Raw genomic sequence first — 27,315 nt, forward strand, 5'->3', positions numbered from 1 at the left:
CACGTTTGCAATAGTGTATGTTAATCAGTTTTGGTATCGAAATATGGGTCAAATTTTTTTAAAACAAAAATTCCTTTACTATCGCATATGTTTTTGAACATCCCGAGTAGAAGTAACTTTAATAGCCAGATGTACCAAATATGAGGACAAAACAATCGAGAACGTGTTGTAAAAACAATCAGTTTAAATAGGACCCTTTTGTGGCTTGAAAACATTTCCGGTGTCGTGATGACGAGATTTTTTTTTTCTTTATTTTGAGCTTCCAAAATTGTGCTCTCGGGCCGAATAAAATCAACTACAGAACGTTGCTGAACCCTGAAAGCAATGAGATTAAAGAAATGTCCCAAGATAGCAAGTCGTTCCTATAAATATGTTGTAATTTATTCCAATTTCTCAATTTTCTGAATCAAACTATGCTTTTGAAGCTATAGTAGTATTATAAAATAATGAGTATCATCAAAACAATCACGCAAACAAAAAATCTTTCGATTCATTATTTCTTCAACAACTTACAATCAGTATAAATGATCTTTTTTGATCTTGTGTTGTATAAAAAAAAATACGACCACATTTAAAAACAGCCACGAATTGAGAAAAACAGAGGAAAAATAAACGACACACGGTACGGAACTACTGAATGAAAATAGCACTCATTCGAAGATTTTCATTCGCATTTTCCAACCACAACAAAACCGTCCGTTTCTTCCCTCCCTAATGTCTTCTTGGTTCATGGCGCTGCCAACACCAACGACCGAGCACACTACGACGTGTACCGGTGGCGTAAATATAAGCCAACACAAACAGAAAGAAAACAGTTAAATTTGAAGATACTTTCCATAGATACAGAAGTAGGGTGTGTGTTGAGGTTAATTTTGGCAACAAAATGTTTTTGTTTTCCAATTTAAATTTAAACTTCATGCCAATAGGAACAAGCCGTTCTTTCGGCCTCGAACACAACACACCCCCGGGGGGCGAGGAAAATGAAATGAAGCGCGAACCAGAAACGGAAGCGGAAAAAGGTGCGCAGAGTCATACTCACCCACCGCCCACATGGCTTCATTAAACCTGGGCTGGTGGTACAGCGAAATCTGCGGTACTTCGATCCAATTTGCCAACCCCAGAGCTCATCATGAAAGCTCCTCGCATCCATCAAAACCGGATGCGATATATGGATCGTTCTAGGAGCTAAAAATAAATTCCTTTCTATAAACGGTTCCGCTTGTGTCTTCTTGCTCGTTATGCGAGCTGTACGCTTTATGTACTAACTACCCGTTCTTACAGCTCATTGCATAAAACAGGCGCACGACAAATCACCTCGGGCATGAGCATACATGCCCGCCTCCCAGACATTGACCTTCACCAGCCATGTAGTCTGTCACGCTTATCCGACCGATAAGAGCCCCATTCGCCAGCCGTAGCAATGACTGAATGAAGCTGTAAAATTGCACTTTGCCCGACGTCTACCGCGACATAACCCTGCCGGGTTTAATTTGTAGCAATTTTTCATTATCACTACCGATGAGAACCCGAGTTCCCTCTGCTTCCGGGAAAGCTAAAGTAGATCCTACTAACGCTTTATCAAAGCTCATTTCACTTCCCAACCCATTCTATAAACAGCAACTCACACGGTTCTTGAACTAATAAACAAACGCAGTGCGTTGCCTTGCTTTATCCGTATCTGATAAGAAGTACAAGGCAAAATCTTAGCTTCGCACGATGAAGTTGGGTGCGTTACAATCGGCAACGTTGGTAAGAAATACTTATGGTGACACATTTACGGTATCGTATCACATATATGATGCGACAAAATGTAAGGTTAGTCTGTGGAAAAATTTTATTGACGTTTTAGTCTTCTAATGTAACGCGATCCGAGTAAAGTCGATTTACGCAAGACAAGACCAACACTAAATTCCTATCGAGACCGTTACCTCACTCATAACAAATTTATTTATTAAGATATCCGGTAAAAATAAGTCTAATAAGTCATTATGTTTACAAGATACACGCCAAGATGGTTTATGTCAGGGGCCTCCAAACTTTTTAGATGGCGGGCCGCTTTGAGTGGAATAGCCACCGCTGAGGACCAATCTCGGAATCTCTCGGGATCTCTCGGTAGGGCCGAGGTTTAGATACTCCTGGTCTATGTGATAAACGGCATCGGTTTTACACGATAGAACCGGGGAACAAATTCCATCCGGACCGTCGCTCTGTACCAATGACTGACTATCCGGCAACGTGGTAAAACAAGTCTAGTAAAGCAGAAATGGCCGCCATGACCTTCTGAGATCGTTAAGCCAAAAAGAGAGAGTCATCATTTAGCCAAGAAGAGCTAATTTAAACTAATTTAAAATAATTTAAATCAAAACAGTATGCCAAAGCATAATGAGATAATTTTTCATACATTCGCCCGTGTCTGTGAACAAAGCGAATAAAATTATTTATCGACATGCAAACTGTTTAGGGCAGGGTAGATTTGTATATTCATATACGGCACCAAACCTCCTTATTCGTGGGATGCAAAATTGCATTGCCACTGCATAGGATTTAAACAACCGGAACAAAGCAGCGACAGAGACAAATGCAGAAGAGAAAAAGAGAGAACGCAAGAGGAAAAGTACAAACCAACGGTATGTATTTTGAAAACTGAAAATAAACAATTACTGGTGAGCAATACCAATATGGTCATAATGTATTCACTCTGGCGTTGTGACAGGGTAATTGAGTTGGTGTTTGTATTACTATGTGTAAATCTTTATAAAATCAGCGATCAAACAATTTTTAACATTAACATTCTTTTAAATGTTTATAAATAGTCATTTTGTTCTGAAGCAATTCGTTTCTATTTTTTAAGCATATTAACAAGAATTCTGTCACCGAAGAGAAATTTGGTTATGAAATTTATATCCTACGGGAACGGATATCAAAATCCATCCAAACCGTATAGAGCCTGACTATTTTGCTACGTATAGTATAGGAAAGTCAGAATTCGCAGGCCAAGACATCTTGAAGTTCTGGAGCCAACCTGGAGAAATTCTATCATCACTATGAGAATAAGTGCAGTTGATGCAAAAATGCTGTCGTCGACGACCTTATTGCTACTAATTCCTTCACAATATTTTACTTCTTTCAACACAATTCTTATTCTTATACTTTGGAATTCTTATTCCTACTAATCTCTATTCACAAAGGCTTAAGTAAAAATACTTGAATATTATTTTTTACTTACAATTTGCAATAAATATTGAAGAAGAAAAAACATTTGAATAAATTATACCTTCTGAGTAACACACATCAAGCATTCCTACAAATTCCTTTTGAATTCAAAGGGGGAAAAACCGTAACCACCGTATATTTAGGTCAGAGTGCTTCGCAGTTTCGCACTTGCTGATGTCCCAGGTCACTAATCGTAGCTTTCCATGTTAGTTCCACGCACACTCCCTGTCAATCGTTGACCGTCTTTTTTCTAAAAGGAAAGGTGCGCAACACTTTTCCTCGCAAAATACGCAACCATCGCGTCAAGTGTAGCATTTCAGTCACGAAAGTGGCGCAGCGTACAATAAAATTATACTAATAAAATCATAAAACCATTCCCGCAATCTGACATCTGACTGAGCAGCAAAAGTTTGTCACAGAAAAGCGCCCGTCAGCAACTGACAGCGGTGTGTGATGGTGCGCCCCGAAGGCCAACACTATCCGAAGGACGAAGAGAGTTTCGTTGCGTTGGTAAGGAATACCAATCCTGCTGTTTCTTCTGACACCATTTTTTCTGCCGGGTCAAAATTCACACACCGCACACGTTTTCACAACATAAACATGGGTTTTATTTCTACCAGAATTTTACCAAAATGTTTCGTTCTGATACAACCGTGCCCCGTGCGACACATTCGACTAAACACAGTGAAACTAAACCGAAAATGTTCACCGCAACACTGTCGACGTGAGAAATTGTTTTGTAAATATTATTCAATTTAATTAAGCAATGTGTGGGGCACAAGCATGAAATCTTCACCCAATCCCACTAGCTCACAAAGTCTCTTCAACGAATGATCAAAACAGATTCTTAAAAATAAATATCTTTAACCACACTGTGAAGACGGTACAAATTCCTTCCAGGCAGGGTTGGCGAGTTCTGCCGGCTTAAATATTCAGGCTTGCTTCAAAATTTTAATCGCTGACGGCAAAAACCCACGAATGTGTCTGCTTTAATGCAAATTTTGCTAACCAGCCGAATAATGGTTTTTGGTTCGACAGATTTACGTCATTCGTCAACACACGCTCGTTTTGAACAAAAAAAAAGAATAACCTGGTGTCCAAGGGGTGTTTCATTTTATTTTTTATTTTTGTTTTTGGAATCCAATCTCTACTAAAACGAATCGATTTTTGCATCAAATGCGCGGGAGTTGTGCTAAAATACTTTAACAAAACAAAAAATTTGTACCCAGTTCAGGTCGATAGAACATGCGTCCTCTCTCAGAAGCCGAGAGGACGGTTGCGTGGTCACCGACCAAATGTGCGTCATGTTCCGTGGTCCCCGTTAATCATCGCTTCCTTCCTTACAACATGACCATCCCCCTGCTGACGTGTTTCTCGTACAAATGTGTTCCGATGTTCGTTTTCTTTTCCAAGACAACGAAACGATCGACGGTCGAAGGAGCAGCTCAAAAAACGATGCCAGAGTAGAAGCAAAGTCAAAGGCAACCCGGTATCTATTTTCGCCGAAGACCGTCTGTCGTCTCCGTGAAGTTCATTGATAAATACGCACGTAACAGCGGAAGTTACAGTTTAGCGAGGCAACTTTAAGCTATTTTCATTCATTTTTATAGTAAAAAAAAATTTGCTATAAAACAACTCTGAAGATGAAACCAATAATAAACAGAACAAAATAAATTAACAAAAACAGGAAAAGAAACCAAAAACGAACGACAATAAAGTTCGTTGCAATATTTCGACGCAACAGAAGAAGAAAAAAACACAACTCCACCATCCATAACCCACGCGTTTGACCTTCCCTGATGGTTATATGCACACGCGAATTAAAACGGACCCAAGCAACGTCAGTCACACACATATATAGTACACAAACCCCCGGGCGCGCTGTGGGTGTTTCACCGGACACTGGACGAACGCCAGTGGATGTGCGCGCGAAAGTCGGGGTCGCGAGTTGACATTTACTTAACAACAAAAAAGCTTTACAGCTTTGACCAGCAGATCCCCACTGGTATCGATTATTCATATAAGCTGATATTTTATGATACTATTAGTAGTGCTCACAAAAAAGAAGGTATGATTGATAAATAAAATTCCATGTGAAATAAAATGTGGCATTAATTGGATAAAAATGTCAAAAAATGACGCTTACGGTGATATTTACCAAGCGTCAAAAAGATTTTATTTAATCATTTTTTTGTAAAGTAAAAAATATTAACAATTGCAGTAAATTGTTTCCTTTTTTTACAAGCGCCACTATACGGCAAAACATAATAATAAACTAAGCATTAGTGCAGTAATAAATATTTTCACCTAAATGTTTAAATATAATACCAACCAATTACAACTCTTGGAAGAACGGCATTTCGCTTGATTGGTGCTTCCATCGTAATTGACTTAAAGCCCTTCAATTTGCCGGGCGAATAGCTTGTCCGATGGTCATATTGCCGCCGCTCAATGAAAAAGTGTTTATGACGATGCAAAAACGTGCGGATCCATCCTGCAATTGCATTTTATAGTACCGACAGACACATCATACATCTCGTTTTGCTGAAGGTATACGTACATGGTGGAATGGCGTTGAGTCAATGCGCGGTATAGACAATCGGTTATTGCCAATTTGTTAGACATCATCTCGCTGAATGCACAACCCCGCACAGCTTTTACACATGGAAGTTTTGTGTTTATGAAGCAACTGAAAAATTGCAAAATTCCTCTCGCTATAACGCCAAAAGAGAATAAATAATTTTAATATATAAAAAAAGCGCAAACTAGAACGAGCGCAACGATATTCGATGAACCGTAATGGGGACCTGGTGGGGACCTTCTTGTGTTCACACTACGCTAATATACACGTGAACACACTCACATCAAACACTTAAGCGGGGATGGAAAGCATTATTCTAAATTTGGAATCGATCGGGCAAGCTCACTTTAACAAAGCGAACCCTCTTCCTCGCGCCACATTGAACGGTGAAAACCTCTAGAGGAATGAATTAAGCAAACGTGATGAGTAAAGACATCTGACGGTACACACGGGTACATTATTTAAGATCCCGATGAAGCAGAAGTGGAGGAAGGGCATTTACGAACCTTCGACGAAATTGAAACTGCTGCCGTTCGCTACTATCGACGTTAATAAGGCGGAAAGCAACATGTGCATCTAATACCGCCGAAGTGTATCCTTCTTGGTGGGGACGACAGTGGGACGTGTGCATCCATCCCAAATTCTTCATCCCCCAGTCATTCCACCAATTGCAATCAGCTGCCGGTAAGGTGAATAAAGCGCATCACAAGGTGTGAGGCGGTGAATGAAACAAGCATGTAGGGGGTGGTTGATTGATTGATTGATTGCTTGATTGATTGATAATGGCTGGGTAGGAGGAAGAACTACTTTTTCTTCGCTTTGCAAGTGACCGGAAGTGAATTATATCCTACCATTGTCGGTGACGATTAGACAAGCCAGAAGATGTGCGATGAGCGCACAAGTTATTAGCAACGAAATGGTGAGTGATTAGAAACGGCGCACACAAGACACCGTTAAAGCGATGTTATTCGATGCTAATAGCACGTGAAATTTATTTAAAAAAAAAACAGACACACAAAATAAAGTGTGACTTTTTTGTGTCTGCGAGACGGCAACGTGTGTTTGCTGTAACACTTCACACACAACATGCCCTCCAGACGGTTCGAATTTGTTGCGAACTTGATCTTGACAACAGTGGGATAATGTGATCATCGTAAAAAAAAGAAGTCCATTCGACATATATCTTTCTCTTTCTTTTCCTGCACCAGTTGAAAATGAATCATGTGCACCTTCATAATAAACGCAAACATAAACAGTTACGCGTATGCACGCAACACAAACGACAACATCGACGACGATTGCGCGTGACGATTCTCCGACGATGCTGTGATTTTCTTCTGCCTTTTTAATGTTTGGTATCATTCATGATTTTTTTTCTTTATCTTTTTTTTCTCTCTATGCTCCCTAACGCCCTCGGTGGCCTTCAGCTTTGTGTGATGTGCTACTGTCATTCTCACTTCTTAATTTCGTACACCGGAGGGTGAAGAAATAGGTTTAAAAATAAACAAACCACCCTCACCGAACTCCACCATTGTGGGCTATGGCAGTTGTGGCGCACATCCGAGGACGACAGACATTCCTGCATTCGGGCCACAGCGTTTCAACGGCAGCCAGTTGACCTACAGACGGTCGGGCGATGTTGCTCCATAACGCACGATTGATCATTGCGATCGCGTGCGACGAATTGGCGGAAGGAAGTTGCGGTACTTTGCCTTGAAGGTTTTTTTTTTGCTTCCCTCTTTCTTTACACTTAGAACCGTTCCTTTCTCCATTGCCGGAACGGTTAACAGACAACGCGCTTTGCGTCAATGCCAAAGTTCATGCACCACACACGGAGGGGGGAAACGGATATTTATATCGGTGTTTTCTTTGCATCTCTTCGGAAGTGTTCGGAAGCGCCTAAGAGAAGATTTGTCATCGGCGAAAGGGTGATGAAGAGTTCATGGCGAAAAATTTGCGATCCAATTGTTTTGCCGCAATGTACTTAGAGAAAACAAAATCACGTTCATAGTTTTACCTTCAATCACTAAAGGATCCTCGTTGGGAAAAAAAACATCGCTTCATTGATCGATTTTTTTTTATTTTTGGATTTTTTTATCCAGCGAATCTTTTTAGGATAAATCTAAAATACCAAAATTATTCGATGTTTTAAGGAATACATCATGAGAATATTCTTGGAAGAATAATTCCAAACGATCGAAACCAAAATTTAACCCATAAGCCAACTAAATAAGAGCAACATGCATTATTTTTTCAAAACTATCAAAATCGAATTACTCCCAAAAAAAATTAAAATATTCGTTATATAAAGTTTCCAACGATTACTTACACAATATAACTTCCTGTTTCTCTACATTCAAGTCCAGATGCTATTATAGCTGAAAAAGAAGAAAATAAATAAAAACATTACATTGGAATGTCTGATATTTGGTGTTTAAAAGCATTGAAAGTTATAACTTTACCAAGATAAGTTAGATATTTCAAGAAACATTTTGTAAAATACCCCTCAAAATCTTAGTAATAAATGCCAACAGCAATTGAAACAAAAACTAATACAAAAACATAGAAAATAAATCAAGTCCAATTAAATTAAACTGAGTTTCACTAGGAAATTGTCGCTTAAGAATACATCTAACCAAAAAATTGAAAACCACTCACAGATGTAGTTTGCCCATGCAATCACACCGCGGCAGATGAGAACTTAAAATTAGAAGATCCACTTACTCACGAAACCATTCACGTAATCGCTTGAATTCCCTGTTTGTGTGTGGTCGAGCAAAGATATTCCTAGTATGTCTCGACCATAACCGGCATGCGGACTTACTTGCAGGATTGTTTTGCATATTTTACCAACCCATTTTGGTAGTTAGCATATTATGGAAAAAGGTTCTCACACACAGCTACATGATAATGCTCCCTCCGTTGTCTAGTGTAGTGTCTACTGTTTTAATCATCTGTCACTATATAGCACTTTAGAATTATACAATTATAGCAATTCTATAGCATTTTATAACTATATAATTATAGCAAGTGTTTATATTCCTAACAAATAAATAATAATTGCAAATAATCTATTTAGAACAATAGCAAAAGAAACTAAACACTAATGTACCCATATTTGACATTAAAACGCGTGAAACAATGTAAAATAGAAACCTTTAAAAAACAGCTAACAAATCGATTCGATCGATTAAACCGTGCCCGAGAGCCCTGGGGATGGTTTCTATTGGCTATTTCTGTAACCATGGTAAGCTGATCGTTTGCCCCGAATTACTTCCGGTCAGTCGATCAAACGGATCCCTCTCTTCAGCGGTAACTATGTGCTTTAAACGAATAAAATATCACTCCACCGCTCACACTCGTCGAACGAGTCTCGTAGAGCTAAATGAAGAGCCTGCAAACGACTACCACGACTCTGGTCTCTGGTCAGGAAATACGATGACCGTGCACCACCGTTTGGTGGATGCTCTTTAAATGGTATGATAAAACCGAGCGATGTGTGGTGGGAAGTAGCGGGACAACATTTGGTGACCCCGATATTGCTAATCAAGTAAAAACCCATCATCATTAGCTATTTTGAAGCGCGGACTCGATAAGGTTCCGCACTACCCGTTCGTCCATAAATGAGCGTTTCAAGTTGAACCGTACTACATACACTTATGCTCCCCGCCCCAAACCAAGGAAAAAGAATGATTTACGGGATTTGAAAAAGACCGTACGGAGGGTAGGGAAGGATGGAAGGGAAAGACACTTGCCCATCTTGGGCCAATTGGTGTTGAATAGCGGTTTCTTTACATTTTCTATTGGTTTTGTTTAGTCGTTTGCCCGAGCAAACATATGTGGCTGGTGTTAATTTCTCACGCTTTTTATATCTTTCCGATCGTGTAGATAAAACCTAAAGCATTTCTAGTGTAAGTTGTTAAGCACCAGTTTTGCTGATATGCACTTGAAGTAAGAACGATTACAGTAGCTTTGGAATAAAATATTCCTCAAATTGTTCCCTAGTAAAGATGTGCACACTTAGTAAGAGTGAGTGAGTGAGTTTAATCGTGCAAAGGAGTTTGTGGTTTTAACTCAGCAAAAGGAGTTTTTATGACTCTTTTACTTACGTTTTTACTCATTTTTTATTCTCTGTGACGATTAATGACTGACTCTTTTGCGCTTTTACTCACCTACTCTCTCTGCCGACTAATGACTCACTCTTTTGCTTTACAACTCACGCAATAAGAGAGAGTAATTATAACCCAAAAATAAATGATATTTCATAAATTGTAACATATGTTTTGTTTAAATTAAATACGAGAAACAATTTACAGTCAGCTATTAAATATAATATTTCGAATAATTACATTAAAATTAATTGGCTTTACACGAAATTGCAGCGAATTAAAGAACTAATCACTGCAGTAGAGTTATTAAAATCCAAAAAAATAACAAATCATCACTTTTACTTAAACTAACTGTTATTGCGTGAGTTGAAACGCAAAAGAGCGGGTCATTAGTCGGCACAGAGAGTGAGTGAGTAAACCGCCAAGAAATAATTAAATGATTAGTTTAGAGTAATATTTTTATGACTCTCAAAAGAGTGAGTAAAAGATTCAAATCCTTATACCCACACTTTAACTCTGTTTCAACTCTCTGAAAAGAGTGATTATTCCCATCTCTATTTCCTACAGTAAATAACTAAAACATACATCTTTGTACATTCTTCATGTATCTTTTTTTATATGCGTGCGTAACATTCCAGACATTACAACAATAGTGAAAAATAAAATATACCGTTTTTTTGCAAAATGGTTCCCGTCAAGTGCAAACAACACGTAAATAAATAAATGCACACCAAACTCCCATTTTTAACGGAGCTTAAAGAAGTAGCATGAAAAAAACTCAATAAGCTAGTTTGGATTTCGTTTTTGTTATCGTATTATGATGTTTTTTTAGCTCGTTCATCATTTTGTTCGCTGTTTCTCATCCGTACCGAAACCGGTCGATGTTTAATGATCCAAAATCCACTGCAGCCAAACAATAGCCCTTTGAGCGAGAGAGAAGTGTTTTATTTTTCACACGATGAAAAACGTTAGTTTGCATCGCTGTGTTTTGTATTGTAGATCGAACGAAAGCTCCTAACACAAGTAGCAAGATGGAATATAAAACGAGTCACAATAAAAATAGCGAATATCACACACCTTTGGTCCGAGGTTGTCTAATGATGAGTCTATAAATAAAAGCCTTAACACGGCTCAATAAATAAAATCACTGCAAATCACAACTGCAGCGTAACGACGTACGCAGCATAAAGGAGTTTATAATGCTGCATGTAATGATCCCCAAAATAACAACAACGCATGCGAAAATCTATTTTGAGAATCATAAGGGCACAACAAACAACCAGTTTCTACCGCTTTCACATGCAAAGATCTTTTCTTTCGGTCCATCTGGCAGCTTCTAAGGCTTAACGCAATTAAAAAAGCAGAGAACTCAATGAAGCAGTTGGTCCATCGTAGATGGGCCACCGTTTTCCATCTAAAAAAGAGAATTATTTTTTCGTAGAAAATTAATATAACATTAAGTTCAAAACACTTAACTGAAAAAACGCCTTAAACTGAGGAAATGACGGAGGAAACTGAGAAAATTGTACACTTTAGCCTTTTAAGACTGATTTTTTTTATTTATTTATTTATTTATATTTAATTATTACGGCATTTAGCCGTATTGTCAGCCTCAAAAAGCTTAAGTATAAAATTTTCACATGGCACTTCCTCCTTGTACTTTGCTTTAGACTGATGACAGTGCTTAGACGTATACGATTTTTTTCAAAATTTTGTATGGAATTTGACAGATAAAATTGGATGCCAAAATCGTCGTACGATGTTATCTGTCAAATCTCATACAAAATTTTGAAAAAAATCGTATACGACAAAGCATTGTCACCAGCCTACGGCAAAGTACAAGGAGCAGTGCCATCAGCCTTATCGTTTAAATATAAATTAGTAAATAAAAAAGTTCAAAACACTTACACGTTTCAAAAACTTTAATAAAAAGCTGTTCAAAAAGCTTGAAAAAATAAAATTTTCTATATAAAATCCATAGTAAATTTAATGAATTTTTCCTACATACTTTCAACAACAATATCACTTATCCTGTCACTGTCCGTACGTACTGCTGTCGTTGTCCAATGTATTCCTGGTGGAAGCTAATAAATTGTTCAATCAAATGCGTCACAACAGGGAGACAACAACGCGTGACATATTCCGTTTCCATGCAACTGCATTCTCTACTGCAACACGCTCGTTTCGATAAAAGTTTTTTTTTTGCCGATACGAAACTTGGCAACTGTACGCCATAACCCGATTTGTCATTCGTTTTATATTGGAGCACAGCAGCAGCATCGGCGACAGAGATTTTGCTCCACATGAGGAACAAAAAAGGGAAGTTCCGCAGTTTCCCGGCAGGAAACTCCACGGTTTGGAATGCGTCTTGGCAAAGCGATACACCCCGGGCTACGATGCCATTATTCGTTACCAGCAATCGCCAGCTTCCGGCAGTCCTCCCGGGAGTCTCCGCAGTGTTTTCATCTGCCGTTGGCTGGTCAACATCAATTTAAAAGATGTTTCAATCGCTTCGATTGGTGGTACCGAGAGATCCAGTAATGGTGTTGGAGACAAGTCGGATGCAGTATTGTCGGGGCAAATAGGGAAGGAAAAACAAATAAACCCCCATGCTGTGGCTGTGTGCTGTGTGCTTGGAAGAGTATCCACTGCAGTAGTTTCCTCTGTGAAACCAACAAGAAAAGTGTTGTGTACGCAAGCACGCTACCGCAATATGTCACATGGATGGATCGATGCTGAAAGCGCCAGAATTGGAATTGGAAATTTAACACGGGGGGGGGGGGGGGGGGGGTAGGGAGGGAAAAAATAAATAAATAAAATAACACGGTGTGTGTACGGATTGCGTAAGTAGAGCAGTTCCGGCGGTGGGTTATTCGCACGCGGAGGTCGGTCGATCGCACAAGTACGCTGAATTATTAGCCGATTGACCTGCTTCTGTTGGAATTGGCTACGGTTCCGTTGGGATGGGTTTTTGGGTAATAATTTTTCCATAGGAAAATAGATTTTTCTTGTTAGCAGTAACAAAAGATGGAACTTTTCCTTTATGCTCGGGTTTCCATTTTTAATCGCAAAAAAAAATCCAATGCATAATTTATATTGATATTAAATGAGGAATTCCCTCGTACATTGGACTAGCCATCAAGCTACGGATAATACATTCAATTCAACCCATGAGTGATAGTCCAAAAACCAAAACAATAATTGTCGTACTTCAACAAAATCCTAATTCTGTTGTGTTCCAACGTTTTATGATTGCAATTGGAGTGATATTTTAACTCAATAAACGCTCTGGAAGTGTTTATCTTTATTTTCAAATAAATAATAATTTAATTAATATGTGTCAACGGGTTTTTAAATAGTCGTTGATAACCCTTCGAGAAGTTTATTAATTTCCTTTACTTCAGTGCTTAAATAAATATTTTAATAATTATTGCAAAAAAATTTCATTGCAAAAAAAATCATTTTAAGGATCCGCAACAAGTAAGCAGAAAATTATCTATAAAAACGGGGACGATTGCCAACTTGTGATTTGTAGAAAATCACCGATTTCAAATCGAGTTCATGTTCAATAACTACATCAGTCATAACAAATAAAATTATGGTAAAATTAGGCAAAACTATTCTTTTAAAAATAAGTTCAAAATGCAAAAAATATAAATTTCTGCTAAGTAGTGTTTAAATTACTTTCAAATTAATTCAAATTTTATTCAAATTTTTTTTATTTTTCCATAAAAAATCGCTAAAAAAACATTACAAGATTGATATGAATATAAAGTAGAAAGTAAATTAGTTACGTTCCTTAAACATTACCATGTCTCACCAGGCGAATTCATTAATAAAATTAACTGCATTAACACCTCATTGACCCAAAAAACCGATTGCGGATTTCATTTCCATACCAGCGTATGCCAGTGTATTTTGCATAAAACCATTAGCAAATAATTCATCAAAAAAATTGAGGGCTTTTTCATACCAAATTGAATGAAAATTAACACAAATGATTCCTCGCAAAATGAACAAATTGTAGCATAACATAAAAAATCGGTAATAAAAAAAATTTAATAGATAATCCAATTATTTGTTTTCTAATAAAAACAACAATTTTATTTGTTCGAAAACTTTTGTTCGTACTAATGTTAGGTAAATGTGATTCAGATTCATGAATCTGAACGAATCTTCGAATAGAAATGAATGACTCTGAATCTCTATTCTGAAGATTGATGAAAGCTCATTGAACTATGAGTCCTTAGAGTTTCGAGATAGCCCAATGATTTATGTGGTTGCCCCTCCACCTTCCGGTTAGCCCTTTTGGAATAAGTCCACCCCCCGCCCCCCTCCGCTCTCCGGGCAGACCTTTTAATTTAAATTTGTTGGCAGCGAATCATTAAGGATTCATGAATCTTTCACGATTCATTTAAATTTATGAAAATTCATTAATATTTTGGGAGTCGAATCAAGATTTGAATGATTCTTCCCTGAAGATTCATATGAATGACTCTTTTCAAATGGTTCAATAAGCTCAACACTACTATAAAAAAAGAAAGATTTTTGCTGCCATTTATTGGCCTGCACTTGGACGCTCATTCTCGGTGCAATTGTACCGTAAGCCATTGTTGTTTCACCCACTACTGTCAACATGCAAACCTTAAGTTTCCTTTTTTGCGCCATACAGCTGGGAATTTGTAGTGGGGCAAAAGTAGTGGTAATGATAATAATAGCATCCAGCGATAATATTAATTATGAAATGCTTACAAACACAAGCGAATACAAACCATTCCACCAGGCAGCTTACACTTATCGGTCGGTGCATCTCGGGGGAAAAGAAAGCACAACAAAAGGCATTCCTCTCCCGGTCACGCACGTTGTGCGCAAGGCGCACGTGTTTGCGATCGCTAACATTGCCCCGAGACGTGCGATCATAGTCGCCGACACGTTTCAGTGCTTCTTCAAACGATAATGACGATGATTAGTCTCTGTTGTCTTTCCTCGCCCGGTTCGTCTGGCCTGCCTAGCTACATTTTCTATCCCGTCATAGAGGCGTAATTTTCTTGTGAATGAGTTTTATGTTAGCAAATTTCACATGCATAACATTCGCAGAATAAATTCACTAAAAAAAAGCTCACCCTTTAGATAGTTTTATCAACTAAAAACCAGACCCTTTTTGAGACTGAAATAAAATTCTCTTTATCTCCCCTCTATCTCCTCTTAATCACAAACATTTATTTGTAAATTTAAATCATTTGATGTAAACATTTCGCTTCCTATCGGTGAAATCACCGAGCGATCTGCCTAGAGATCCCAGGTCAAACAGATTAGCACGAGAAGCAGTAACGCTCGTAAGAGTAACGAAAAGCAGTAACGCTCGTGGTGTGGATCGTTACAAACGATCGTTACGGCACATGTTAGCAAAATGTCTGCCCGCTAAAGGCGTAGTGCTTTGCCACCGAAAGCGGTCATTCACAACGTGATCACCGGAACGTGACCACAAAAAAGGTCACAAACAAGCGCAGATCGCACATGCGTCGTCACCGTAAAGAATTCTACCATCGGATTGACACGCAATTCTACATTTCTAACGTGTCATCATGTCATGGGCTTACAAATCTTGCAAAAGCTACCACATGCAAATGCCAATGGAAATCAATTATGCAGGTGTGCAGTAAGAAAGGGGATGGGAATAAAAAAAAATCGGTTGTTAGTTCCCTCTTCAAAATGGGACCGATTGTGGTGGAAGTTTTGTAAGCAAAGCGTGCAGCAAGTAATGGCAAATATGTTAGCGCGATAGGGGATATAAATTTAAACAATTTGTTGCAAACATGCTGCACTGAATGTGCTGATTGTGAAGCATGTTTTCTATATGCTTTCCATCAAATATTTCTTCTATTTTAAACACAAACATTTTCGGCATTGTTTTCTACCACCGCTGGGTGTTTGGTTAAGTACAGTTTCTCTTTTCCGTTTCGCGTACGTGTCCCGTTTTTTTTTTTTACTTCTTCGACCATATGGTTCACGGCAGCAGCTAAGCAAACGCGGTCAGAGCAAAAACAGCTACCCAGCAACCACACACGGCACAACATTATACACCGTGCGAGGTTGATTGAACCCCGTGCCGGTGCCGGTGCTGGGTTCCATGAGCGTATGAAAACTCGCGGAAACGGTTTCGGAGGGTAACGATGGGAATGGGAAGGTTTTTTTTTTGCTGCTTGGTGTACCGCAACGGTTGGATAACCGGAGAAAGGTAGTACAGACACCTACTAGCCGACGGATACGGAGCTCTAGTAGATCACTTGGCTTCACATTCCCCCATTCCACGGACAAAACAGATAAGTTAGACGTGCGACTAAGAGAAAAGGCAAAAACCGGGCCCCCTTGTTTTGCCGGTTTGATAAGAAAAGTGAGAGGAACCAATGCACCGGTTAATCGTGAATAATGCATCTGTGCGTCACGTTTCAATTTCGACGGTATGTTTAATGCAAGCCGTGTATAAGAGAGTTCGCAATTAAAACTAAACTCCAAAGCGATCAGCGCGGTTCGAATTTCAATGAAAGTTCACTTCCAATAAGCTGAAGTAAGTTGAAGATTAAGAAGCAAAAAAAAACAATTAGGATTTATTTGTTAATTTTAAAAAAGAAAAATAAATTTTAAGTAAATCTTTGTTTTACCGAACAATATTTCCCATTCATCATTATGCTGCAACTTGATTAATCGTAACACGATTAATTAATACGATCGGCAAACTCTTTCCACGGTTAAAATTCATAACACACACACAAACCGAAAAATGGATAATGCACAAACTGAAACACCCCGGAAAGGGAGGGAAGAAACGGGGAGCGGGGAAACAAATTTTCACAAATGATCACTCAGTTTTCCACCATCGGATCATTGTTGAATTTCGTTGCGATCCACGTAATTAGCTTCGTGCCGATTTTGGAACGCGCTTGTCCGTAACGTACAGTTGAATAACCGGTTACGAGAGGCCGGTCAGATGGCTAACACCGGATAAATTTTTGGTCCCCTGTAACGGTCATTTCACACCAACTGAACTGCTAATAAAAAGCAATATTGTCGTCGCAACGTAAAGATTTCGAGCTTCAAAGCTCGAGAGTGAAGCGCCAAGATAGTCGTAGCCGGAAATGAGACCAGACCGAAAACCAATAATAGTTTTAACGGGAGAAATAATAAAGAGGAGTGAAGAAGGGTGAGTTCGTTGTTTTCTTTAATTGCGTATTGCTTTCAAAACAATTTCTTCCTTGGTTAAAATTTTTCTTTCATACAATATATTCACCACTTCTTAGCCTTCAGTTTTCACATGGCTCATTTAATACATTTCCTTTTCGAGAAGTCTTTACTCTACTACAGATCTTTCTTTACTCTACGGCAGATCCTCCAGAAATGCCGAGAACACCAGATCTACCCTACACACCCTCTGTTCATTGACTTCAAAACGGCCTACGCCATAAGAGTCCGGATCGAACTATGCCACACCATGCAGCAGTGCGGATTCCCAGGGAAGCTGGTACGGCTGTTGAAGGCCACTATGAAGAGTATGGAACATGCTGTCGGAATCGTTTGAATCTCTCAGGACTTCGACGTCCGGGGCACGATCCGTTCTCTCCAATTTCTCGCCTTCGCGGATGACATCGATATCATAGGACAGACATCCGACTGAAACGTCGATAGAATTGGAATGAGGATCAATGCGACGAAGACAAAGTACCTGTTTGCCAGAGGCTCTGACTCTTAAGTAGAGTATAAGTTGAAGGCGACGATCTCGACCTCGGTGGGGGAGAAGTTCTCCTACCTTGGTACGATCATAACCCTACTACGGGCTCCGACGTCCTCCTGCTCCAGAAGACGCCAGCATGACATATCGCAAACTGATACGTCCGGTAGTCGTCTAACGGGTAGTTTTCGAACGGCTACGAGCTAGCTGAACCACTAGCTAGCTGAGCTGTTTGGCGATACAGATATCCTGACAGTTGTCAAAGCCGGAAGGATACGATGGCTGGAGCACGTGATGAGGATGCCGGACTCATGTCCCATGCCATGTCCCATGAGATGTAGACGAGCACAGCGATCTCGTAGGCTGGATCCGGTGGAGTAGAACCTGTCGTATATCGGATGCAGCGCTAGTCCGAGTTTCCTGGAAACGGATTGGCGACCTGGCCATGTCATCTAGAAATGTCAGTCTTTGGCAGAAAGATTGATGAGAATGAGCTCCATCTAAACCATACTTTAAAACATTTCAACCGGACCAGGCTTTTATCACCGCAAATGAAAATCACCTTTTTAGACGGATGCTATTCAAACGCTCCCTCCAATGCAGTACACAAGCGAAGAAGAAAAAAAATGTAACATGGACACAATGTAACATGATTTCGCAGCAAGCGGTCGCATCTGGCGGATGCGCGATAAGATGCGTAATTGAAAGATAATTACAGCCAATTAATGACACCCCGTTACGCGCGATCCCATTCACGCGGTCAATCCTCTTGCTACCGCCGTTTACCAACACGTTCTAGCTAAATGATAAACCGCACGACCTACCGCAAAACTGGCGTGATGATAATGGTTTGGAATCGCTGGAACTATGTTATTATTATTTTTTATTAACACGCTTATGCGTATAGAGAGAGAGAGAGAGAGAGAGAGAGAGAGAAAGAGAGAGAGAGAGAGAGCTAAATACGGAAGTATCATCACTTTTCATTGCTACTTTCCAGACATGAGACGAGATGATGTTGAGCGAAAGAATGTACTAGTACACGATTTGTTTGATTAAAGTCATTCAGGTGATCTGCAGTCGTATTAAAACTGTGTTTATTGAGTTATGGCGGTAACATCTTGCTAAAATCCACCTTAACGCCCCTCCGTTTTGTGGAGCCGAGGTAAGTAGAAATAAATCGTACTACTTTTGAAGAATATTTGTCTATTTGACCAAACGTGGACAGACTTTAACGAAACAAAGTCCAATGAAATTTGGACAAGTTTGTCCAAAAATTTATTTAAAAAATTGAATTTTTACTCTTAAATTCTATCAATATGAAACTTGTAGCAAAATTAAGTAATATTGAGAACCGTGGGAACATTTAGTAAACATTCAATGGACTATTATAAAATTGCATAATTGAATCGACAATAAGCTTATTTATTCCATTGTGACAAAACATTCATGCAACAAGGTCTTCTGTCAAGTTCAAATTAAACGAAACCTTGATACACAATGAGATTCATACAAATGTTATTTGCCCTTGCTGCAGAAGATAAAAGTACCTCGTTGTTGAACAAAATTATGTATTTACGGCATTACAATACATTACTATTAGATATTATGGACAAAAATGCTGGCAACACTGTTTGTATCATTAAAATGCTTTAGCTAGTGATGGGAACTCCGGAGTGGATTCATGAATCCACCCCGACTCAGACGTATAAAAACCGTAGTATACTCCGAAGCAAGTACTCCGGATTACTCCGGATTTAAGTCCGGAGTCGGTACCGGAATACACGATTTTAACTCCGGATTCAAATTTCACACCAAAATCCATTTCAAATGCTACCTTCAGGTAATGTGCTAAAGGAAAGCTTATTCCATGACTTAACTTTTTGACACATAATTGCCATCCACTTATGCTTTGTCAAATGGGTAGTGTTATGGTGAAAAATTGGATACCATAATACACTTCTTCAAACCATAATACACTTCTTCACGTAAAGAGCAAATGGTGTAAAAATGAGACACTCTTCCAAAGAACCTGACCAAACTACAACCTTTCGTGCCGGAAAAATAACCTTCTAATGTTTAGTCGGCAGGAACGCAAACCACCATCTTATCAAGCATGAGAGCTTTGGGCTCATTAAATGTCAAGTCAGCGTTGGTTTCTTGGCATTTCTTTAAGAGTCGCCAGGAGCCCAAGGGCAAATACAGTCAAACAAGATGAAAAAAAAAGATCAGCACGTAAACCATGCGGCAAGCAACAAACAGCTCAGAAATGAAACTCTTTTTCCAAAGCATGAATGAAAGTGCGGTAACGACCTTTTTACGTACGGCAAAGCTATCCAGAGCGGTTAGGTTACTCTGTCGTGATATACTCAAAATATCGTCTAAATCGATAAAGCAATTCATTTCCGGCGTGAGACCAGGAAGTAACCTTAGACATTAACTGCCAACACACGAACGTGAATCAGGTAAATTTTTAAAAATGTTATATTGAAAATAGAAATATCAACTGTGAAGATATGCTGCCAGTTTAGAAATATGAAATAGTAATTTTTATAACATTCATTCTTTATCTTGTATAGATAAAAGGACAAATATTATATGAAGGTAGAGCAGGTAACAAACAACCAATTAATCAATAATAAAGAAACCTTCGGAAGGAAATAATTAAAGTTAAAATTATCAGTACATTAATTCACAAAACACATTCTCACAAAAGCTCCGTAAAAAGTGTCCCTATAAGTAGTGAAACATTCTCTTGGGGCGAAACACTTGACTAACCTGAATGCCCTTAATCTGGTATCGATCGTATAACACGATGACTGGCTTCATTTTGTACCATACATTTGCAATAACAACAAAAAATAGAATCCATCCAAAAGGGAAAAACGAAAATAAATCAGGTGTTTGTCGTATTGCTATGGCACTGGCGTCGATTATGATTCATGCGAACAGTAGCTTTGCAAAATTCCTTGTCCTATGCAAAAACCTACAACTCCGTTACAGCCAACAGCTAGACAGCTAGAATTTATCGTGACGTATCGTTTCAACGCTTATTTTGGGGTTCACAGGAAATGAAATATTTCCAAAATACTAACTCCAATTTCGTATATTAAATTGTGGTTTTTGGGAGTTGTTGCAATTTATTTTTAAGTTAAAAGTATTGTTTCTAAATATTCAACTGAAAGCTGGTTATTTTAAAATAAAATGTAACTAACAAAATTAAAAGCAAATAAATGCACCAAACAACTGTTCCATTAAAGGCAGTAAAAAGTCAACCTTTTCACAACGTGACTAATGCCATTAAAGATGTACGAGATTACTATGTAAAACCGGCTTATCTCGCAAACCCATTGACGTAGCAGGGACGATCGTCGTTTTGCTGAAACCTTAGCCGTAACTAACTGAATTATTGATATGCAGATCTATTCGTCTCAGCAAATATCAACGTGATGTTTTGCATTAAACTTTGCAATGTTTATTGATGAGATTTACTCTTGTCTGTAAATTTAATGATTTTTTTTTGGTTTGCGAAAATATACTCTATTTCATGAGGCGTTCTAGAGATGGTTGGTTTGTCTTGTTTGGACCATATCACCATCAATCAAGTTCAATTCTAAAGATAAGTTCAAACCATTTTGCTCTATCTACTGACCTTCCAGTCGGACTCCTTCATTTTTGAGGTTTTTATTGGCAATCATTATAGCTAAGGAAAGGCATCAGGAATGCTGATCTGTCAAACCGATCACTAGTTCTCTTTCAGATTTGTTACCGTTCTCTACCATTTTGTTCTAAATTCCATGTCCAGATGTAAAAAATCTTCTTATTCTTCTTTTGTGGAACTATAATCTCAAGAGGTCTTGGCCTGACATTAATGCCTTTCCTTGACTCAGCAGGATAGTCAGTCCTTTCTGTGGGGAGAAGATCCCGATGGCATTTGATCCCCGGTCCTGGCGTGTAGACGTGTCTACCATTTCCACTACCGGGCGACCACGTAAAAAACCTTTCCTATTTAAATTATTTATTTCGATCATTGTTACTAACCATTCGAGATTATAGACGAAAGACGATTAATCTAATTTTCCACATAACACTGTTTGAGTGACCAAAAATTAAAATTTTTGTCAGGTAATAAGCATTACATTGCATTTTATAACGCTCTATTCAAGCTACATAATGAGCTTCTAATGTACTTAAAAAAGTACAGTAGAAATTTTTTTCTTTTCTTTTTTTTTAACATCAAATGATCCTTCCAAAGACTTATCTCACGCAAATCAAATGTATTTTGCAAACATAAATAATTATCCACTATATGTAATAATATTCCGTAAACCGTGATGCGGTTCTCACCACTTTTCCCATGGAAGAACATAAAACTGAGAGTGAGATTTTATGTGGAAATCCACGCAATAGCATTTCCCCTCGACAGATCGAAAGGAGAGTAAAAGGGACACCGTTAGGAAAATGCCTGAAACAGGTAGAGAAATTGTATAGTTTTGATATGGTTTCGCTTTGATGTTTTACTTCTTCGCACAATTTTGTGACAGATTTAGGTAATAAATATTCTATCAGCACATCACTTGATTAACATTATATTTTAAAAAGTCAATTGTTAAAATAGTTTAACCTTCTATTTCAAAACTCAATGATGATACATCGAACTTTTATTTTATGTTGTGGAACCTTCTTAAACGGTTATCACAGAAAAAATCCACACTTTACAAACTCACATAAGTATTTTTACGGTAAAACAACGTAACTCTGTTAATTTTATTTATTCTGCACGGTAGTTACGGCTACCGCATCTCAGCAGGCATTGACGAAGGAATGGGGGGGGGGGAAGAAGGAGTGGGGTGGGCAAAAGAAAGGTAATCAAATAAACGAGAGAGTGAGAGAGCAACCGACATGAGCGTAGAATCAGGGAGGGTCAAAAGCAAGGAGAAAATTAGAAACCTTATTCCATCGTATCGATTTTCACTGTAGGAAGAACTGGCCGCAAATCACACGATAAACTACTTTGCCACGCTTTCCACGCTTAATAACACAGATTCACGAATATTATTAAAAGAATGTTTTTACTTGCTCTTTATATTAACTAACAAGATGGCAGAAGAACACTTTTGTATAAACTTTTCTTCCCCTGATACAAACTTACCTGCAACTGGGGCCGGTTTGCTGATTTGCTGATTTTTAACACCAATTTTTTACGAATGACAACAGTACACAAATAACTATATAATACCGTAATCCCCAATTCTGAAATTGCACTTCGTTACCCAGCTTAGAATCAGTTGAACATCTGATATTTGGACGTGGGTTACAATGATGCTGTAGTTAGCATTCCACGACGACAGCCAACATGTACGCGTTTTTTTTTTTTGTTTAGCTAATGCACAACACTGTGTACACTACACCCAATATTATGGGGTTAGACACATTCACACTAGATCAATTTGGAAGTTACCAACATTTTTCACCACACTTTTACTCAAGAAAGGTTGATTTTTTGCACTATACACCGTTCAGGAAGGATTAGATACGATTATTAGATGTGTTTCAATGCACGCCTCTGCTCCAATACTATGTCGGCACAAGCACAGATTCACGCACTAGCAACAAAATTGCGAACTTTTCCTCCTTGGGGAGCAACAGCGACGTACCAGTTGACAGCAGGTTTCGATGTCTCCAATGAGCGCAGTGTCATCGGTAACGATACCAACGCCATCGCCTTGCAGTGTTGTTGCTATTTTCATGATCATCCCAAATGTGGTTCCGTGTTTCGATAAAGCCTCTTTACACAAGCTGCTGTTACAAGCCACGCGCGCCACCGCAGCCACTAGATTTGCTGCTGCCTGTTAGCCCTTCAACCACCGCTTAAGCACTTGTTTGTTTGTTTTTTTTTTTTTTTATCAGAAGCTGCACAATGTCGAGAATATGCTTTTCATGACATACTGATGCGATTTAACTGCATTATGTAAGGTAACGAAGCAATGCATTATGCTTCTGCATGCACAGAATGCATCTTCATCTCGGTGTGGCAACGTTCGAAAGAAGCCTTTCTCGTGTAGGTGGCGGAAAACAATCAGCAGGATTTGTGGTTGAAAGCACAATCGCACACTACACACTTGGGGTATGAGGGTGCCAACACCAACAAAAAAAAAGCGGAACGTCGGAACGCCCTTTCGTTTTGATCCAGCAGCAAAAAAAAGAGTAGGTGCTGCTAATTCTATTCTTTAACTGAACGCGTACACCACATTCAAGCCACTACACACCATCGATCGTTACAAACCCGCACACACACGCGCGCAAGTAGAATTTTACATGTTCGCCTTTGCACTTGACGGTGATACTGATCAAAACAAACACAATTTTCCTATCGGAAAAAGGCGAAAAACCATGAAACACGCACACCCACACACTTACACTTACACTAGAGGCAAATTTCCAAAGCGAGCTACCAAATTGGAAGCGCAAACGCGTATACTTTACTTTTTTTTAGCCTTTTCACTGGCAAAGGTAATGTAGAACAGCATGCAAAGGGAAACACCCCTCAAACCGTTTGTACACTCCGCAAGGAGTAGGAAAATAGAATTCCGGAGCAGGCTCACCGGATAGAACGGTGCTTAATGCTAGTCGCTTTTGTTTTCCTGTTCCGATTTCCAGGCCACTGTATGTACGCAAGTCTGCCACAAAACTAAACTCGAGCGTTCCGTTGATGTGCCACCGCTCGTCTGTGGATAAACTACAAGAGGCGAATTGTTTGCTCCTGCACCTCACTGTCTTGACAGTTGGCTTGGTGCCCCTGTTTTTATCTGTTCGTCAAGTTGAATTGTAAACAAATTCTATGCGATTCAAGAGCAAGTGTTTTACTTTCTACTTTTAATGCGGTACGCTGAAAGAGTTTAGATTTATAACCTTTTCCTCCTAGCATTCGATCTATGTTGGGACAAAGCTAAAACTTGCTGCACTGTGTGGTCAATGCTTCGGATTCCGACGCTTCTACACCGTGCGTTGTCAAAAGAAAATAAAATGCACGCCGAGAAGGTTGTATCATTTCGTATCTAGGAATGCAACCTGACAGATGAGATCCGATCCGAATTCTACGGAATCAAAGGTTCATTGAAGTTTTTCCCTTGTCAAGAAACATCGTTGAAGTAAATAGAACATATTTTTAATGCTTTCTGTAGCAAATAATCATTTTCGAACTATTGGTTCATAAAGAAATATTATTTTACAAAAAAAGCTCTCGGTGTTCCGCCTACTGCAAACCGAAATGAAAGGACCCGATCCGATCCAATGGATCGATGTAACGTTATAGCAAACTCGTACACATTTTTAAAATTCAAGCAATTTTGTCCTATTCAATATTTCAAAAATAAAATATTGGCAGTTAAATTTTCATGCTTGTTCACAATATATGATTTAACAAAAATTATTAGTTTTTCAATAAAATTCTGCTAAGATTGAGAAAGTCATCTATTAACACGTTTTCAAATTGGCAAATAAGAAAACGAAACATGTAAAACTTTCAAAGGAAATAGATGGAACACTCAAGCGCATGCGTGTGCATCAATAAACGTGTTTGGTATACAAAAGGATTCATAAACATGTTAAACTATTTTTATTACAAATGTATCGTATTCGCTAATACATGAACAATTTGCATAATTTGATAGTGTATTAGCCCTCAATGCAGATAATTATGTAATATTGCGAAATAAGCTTATATCTACAATTACTCTACAGTTAATTATATTTACACCGAATGTGTGCTACATAATTTCCCCTGGCGGCACAGTATCCTAGAAACGTTATCCTACCCCAACTGGCTGCATTGGTATTGGTGGGTGGCAAACGACTTGTAGATTGTTCTGTGTGTGTTGTTTTTTGCACACCAGACAGGAACAAGGATCGGCAGGTATATAGACATTGGGTGGTGTGAACGACACAGGATATCTTTTCGCTAGACCCTCCCGTAAACGACCTTCTCCAATTTCACTCCTTCTAGTTTTCGGTTCGGCCCTTCCGTTTTGTATTCTAAAACTTCGTGCCCAATATTCACATTTCTTAATACACACCACGGTGCGTCCACGCATCCAAACAGGGGGTTGCTGTGTAGCTTTGCGTTGTAATCAAGCGGGGTGTGTCTGCCTTTTCCGGTAGTGGGGTCAGTTCCGTGAATCATTTTCTAGCGCTTCCAAACTGTACTGGGAGAACCAGCGCAAGAAGCAACTCTCCGTGGAAAGAACGTAGTGTGCTGCTGCATTCGCGAAGAAATGGATTTGAAAAACAAAGTAGCTCTCGTCACTGGTGCTGCGACCGGACTCGGCAGAGCGTTCAGTGAGGAATTGCTAAAGCACGGAGCTAAGGTAAATGAAGTGTAAGTTTTTAATAAGGAAGTAGGATATTTACTTACGCATGTTACACACAGGTTGTTGTATGTGACTTGGACTCTGACGCCGGTGAATTGACCGTGGAGGAACTGGAAAAACAATACGGAGAACGGGTGCTATTTTGTCACTGCGATGTTACCGATTATGTGCAGTTCGAAGGTAAGGTGATAAATATGTGAAAAAATATGTGATAGTAAATTGTTTAACGCTTTCTGTTGTTGCCTTTTGTTCGCAGAGGCATTCGAGTATACAGTATGCATGTTCAAGGAGGTCAACATTGTGATAAACAACGCAGAAATCATGAACGATAACTTCTGGGAACTTGAAGTCGACGTAAACCTGAATGGGGCCATCCGCGGTACACTGCTAGCCCAAAAGTTTATGGACAAAAGTAAAGGCAGAGGGGGCGGTGTCCTGGTTAACATTGGATCGGGAGTCAGCGTAAAGCCTCAGTTATCTACCCCTATTTATACGGCAACTAAGCATGCCATTCTTGGTCTGACCAAAGCGTGTGGGGATCCATTCCACTATGCCAACACCAACGTTCGAGCGTTTGCTTACTGTCCTGGCCCGATAGAAAATTCATCATCGCACAACAAACGTTTCATGTCGCCGGCGTATGAGAAAGCCAAAGAATTGGATATGAGTGGTGTGCAGTTGCAAAGGTGAGTAAGCATTTACAGCTTGGGTTTCTGCTGTACAGTGTTGTAATCGTTCTTAACATTTCAGGATGGAACATGTGGCCAAAGAATTGATACCGTTGTTAAAAAATGCACCGACCGGTTCCATATGGCTCGTATCGGGAGGCAAACCAGCGAAAGAGATTCCTTACAGTAGCATCTAAAGCTCATTCTGCAACACATTCTTCATACTAGCGCTTTCGACTCGTATCACATTACCATGATTTCCAGCAGCATATGGCAAACATGAAAACGTATATTATAATAAGCAATTCCAGTCCGAATTACCAAAACAATCCTTAATGTATCATTCATTCAAATTGTACTTAAGCCGGTGATGGACTCATCAATTCATAAGTTCTCACACATTAGCGCATACATTCGTAGCGAAATAGCATTTCAAATGGGACAAGTAATGTTCAAACACATCACCATATTGCGCAGGATAATATTGAAAAGGAAAAAAAACAAACTAACGCTTTTGATATACATAATTACCAAACAAGACGAGCAACCGACACGGAATTCATGATCAATATTGTAAGACAACGTTGATATGACTCATTCGGTAAAACTGTCGTAAAATAAAGTATAAAGCATAATTAGTATGATAATTCTT

At 39.0% G+C, this 27,315-nt stretch overlaps 2 protein-coding genes and 1 long non-coding RNA gene across 5 annotated transcripts in view; 1 reads left to right on the plus strand and 2 right to left on the minus strand.

Annotated features, from left to right (window-relative positions):
* The window catches only part of LOC125764286 (serine/threonine-protein kinase par-1), a 34,197-nt gene extending 9,550 nt beyond the window's left edge, over positions 1-24,647 (minus strand). Inside the window, exons 1-3 of one of the 3 annotated variants that reach the window (XM_049428383.1) lie at positions 24,539-24,647; positions 22,779-23,134; positions 8,124-8,172 (exon numbers count right to left, since the gene is read on the minus strand). The gene's annotated coding sequence lies outside the window, so the exon portion shown is untranslated. Of the gene's footprint in view, positions 1-8,123; positions 8,173-22,778 lie in introns of all 3 variants that reach the window. The other 2 variants (XM_049428382.1, XM_049428381.1) reach the window with 2 other exon arrangements.
* A 574-nt stretch (positions 24,648-25,221) lies between these two features.
* Positions 25,222-26,122, minus strand: LOC125764386 (uncharacterized). Its single transcript, XR_007418460.1, has 2 exons — positions 26,040-26,122; positions 25,222-25,974 (listed from the first exon to the last, which is right to left on the minus strand). It is a non-coding gene; the product is annotated as an uncharacterized LOC125764386 (long non-coding RNA).
* LOC125764348 (15-hydroxyprostaglandin dehydrogenase [NAD(+)]-like) lies at positions 25,888-27,310 on the plus strand. The gene is made up of 4 exons (XM_049428510.1): positions 25,888-25,992; positions 26,055-26,175; positions 26,252-26,681; positions 26,746-27,310. The coding sequence occupies exons 1-4, from the start codon at positions 25,900-25,902 to the stop codon at positions 26,858-26,860; spliced, it is 759 nt and encodes a 252-aa protein (XP_049284467.1). The 5' UTR covers positions 25,888-25,899; the 3' UTR covers positions 26,861-27,310.
* Positions 27,311-27,315: the final 5 nt, after the last annotated feature.

This window comes from Anopheles funestus, chromosome 2RL (assembly GCF_943734845.2).
Source record: "Anopheles funestus chromosome 2RL, idAnoFuneDA-416_04, whole genome shotgun sequence".
Lineage (NCBI taxonomy): Eukaryota > Metazoa > Arthropoda > Insecta > Diptera > Culicidae > Anopheles > Anopheles funestus.

Bases quoted from the DNA above. Each gene is read 5' to 3' on its own strand.
- LOC125764348 (XM_049428510.1), top strand. From the start codon at position 25,900: ATGGATTTGAAAAACAAAGTAGCTCTCGTCACTGGTGCTGCGACCGGA. The intron at 26,176-26,251 runs GTAAGGTGATAA...TTTTGTTCGCAG, and splicing joins CGATTATGTGCAGTTCGAAG to AGGCATTCGAGTATACAGTA. The intron at 26,682-26,745 runs GTGAGTAAGCAT...TTAACATTTCAG, and splicing joins AGTGGTGTGCAGTTGCAAAG to GATGGAACATGTGGCCAAAG.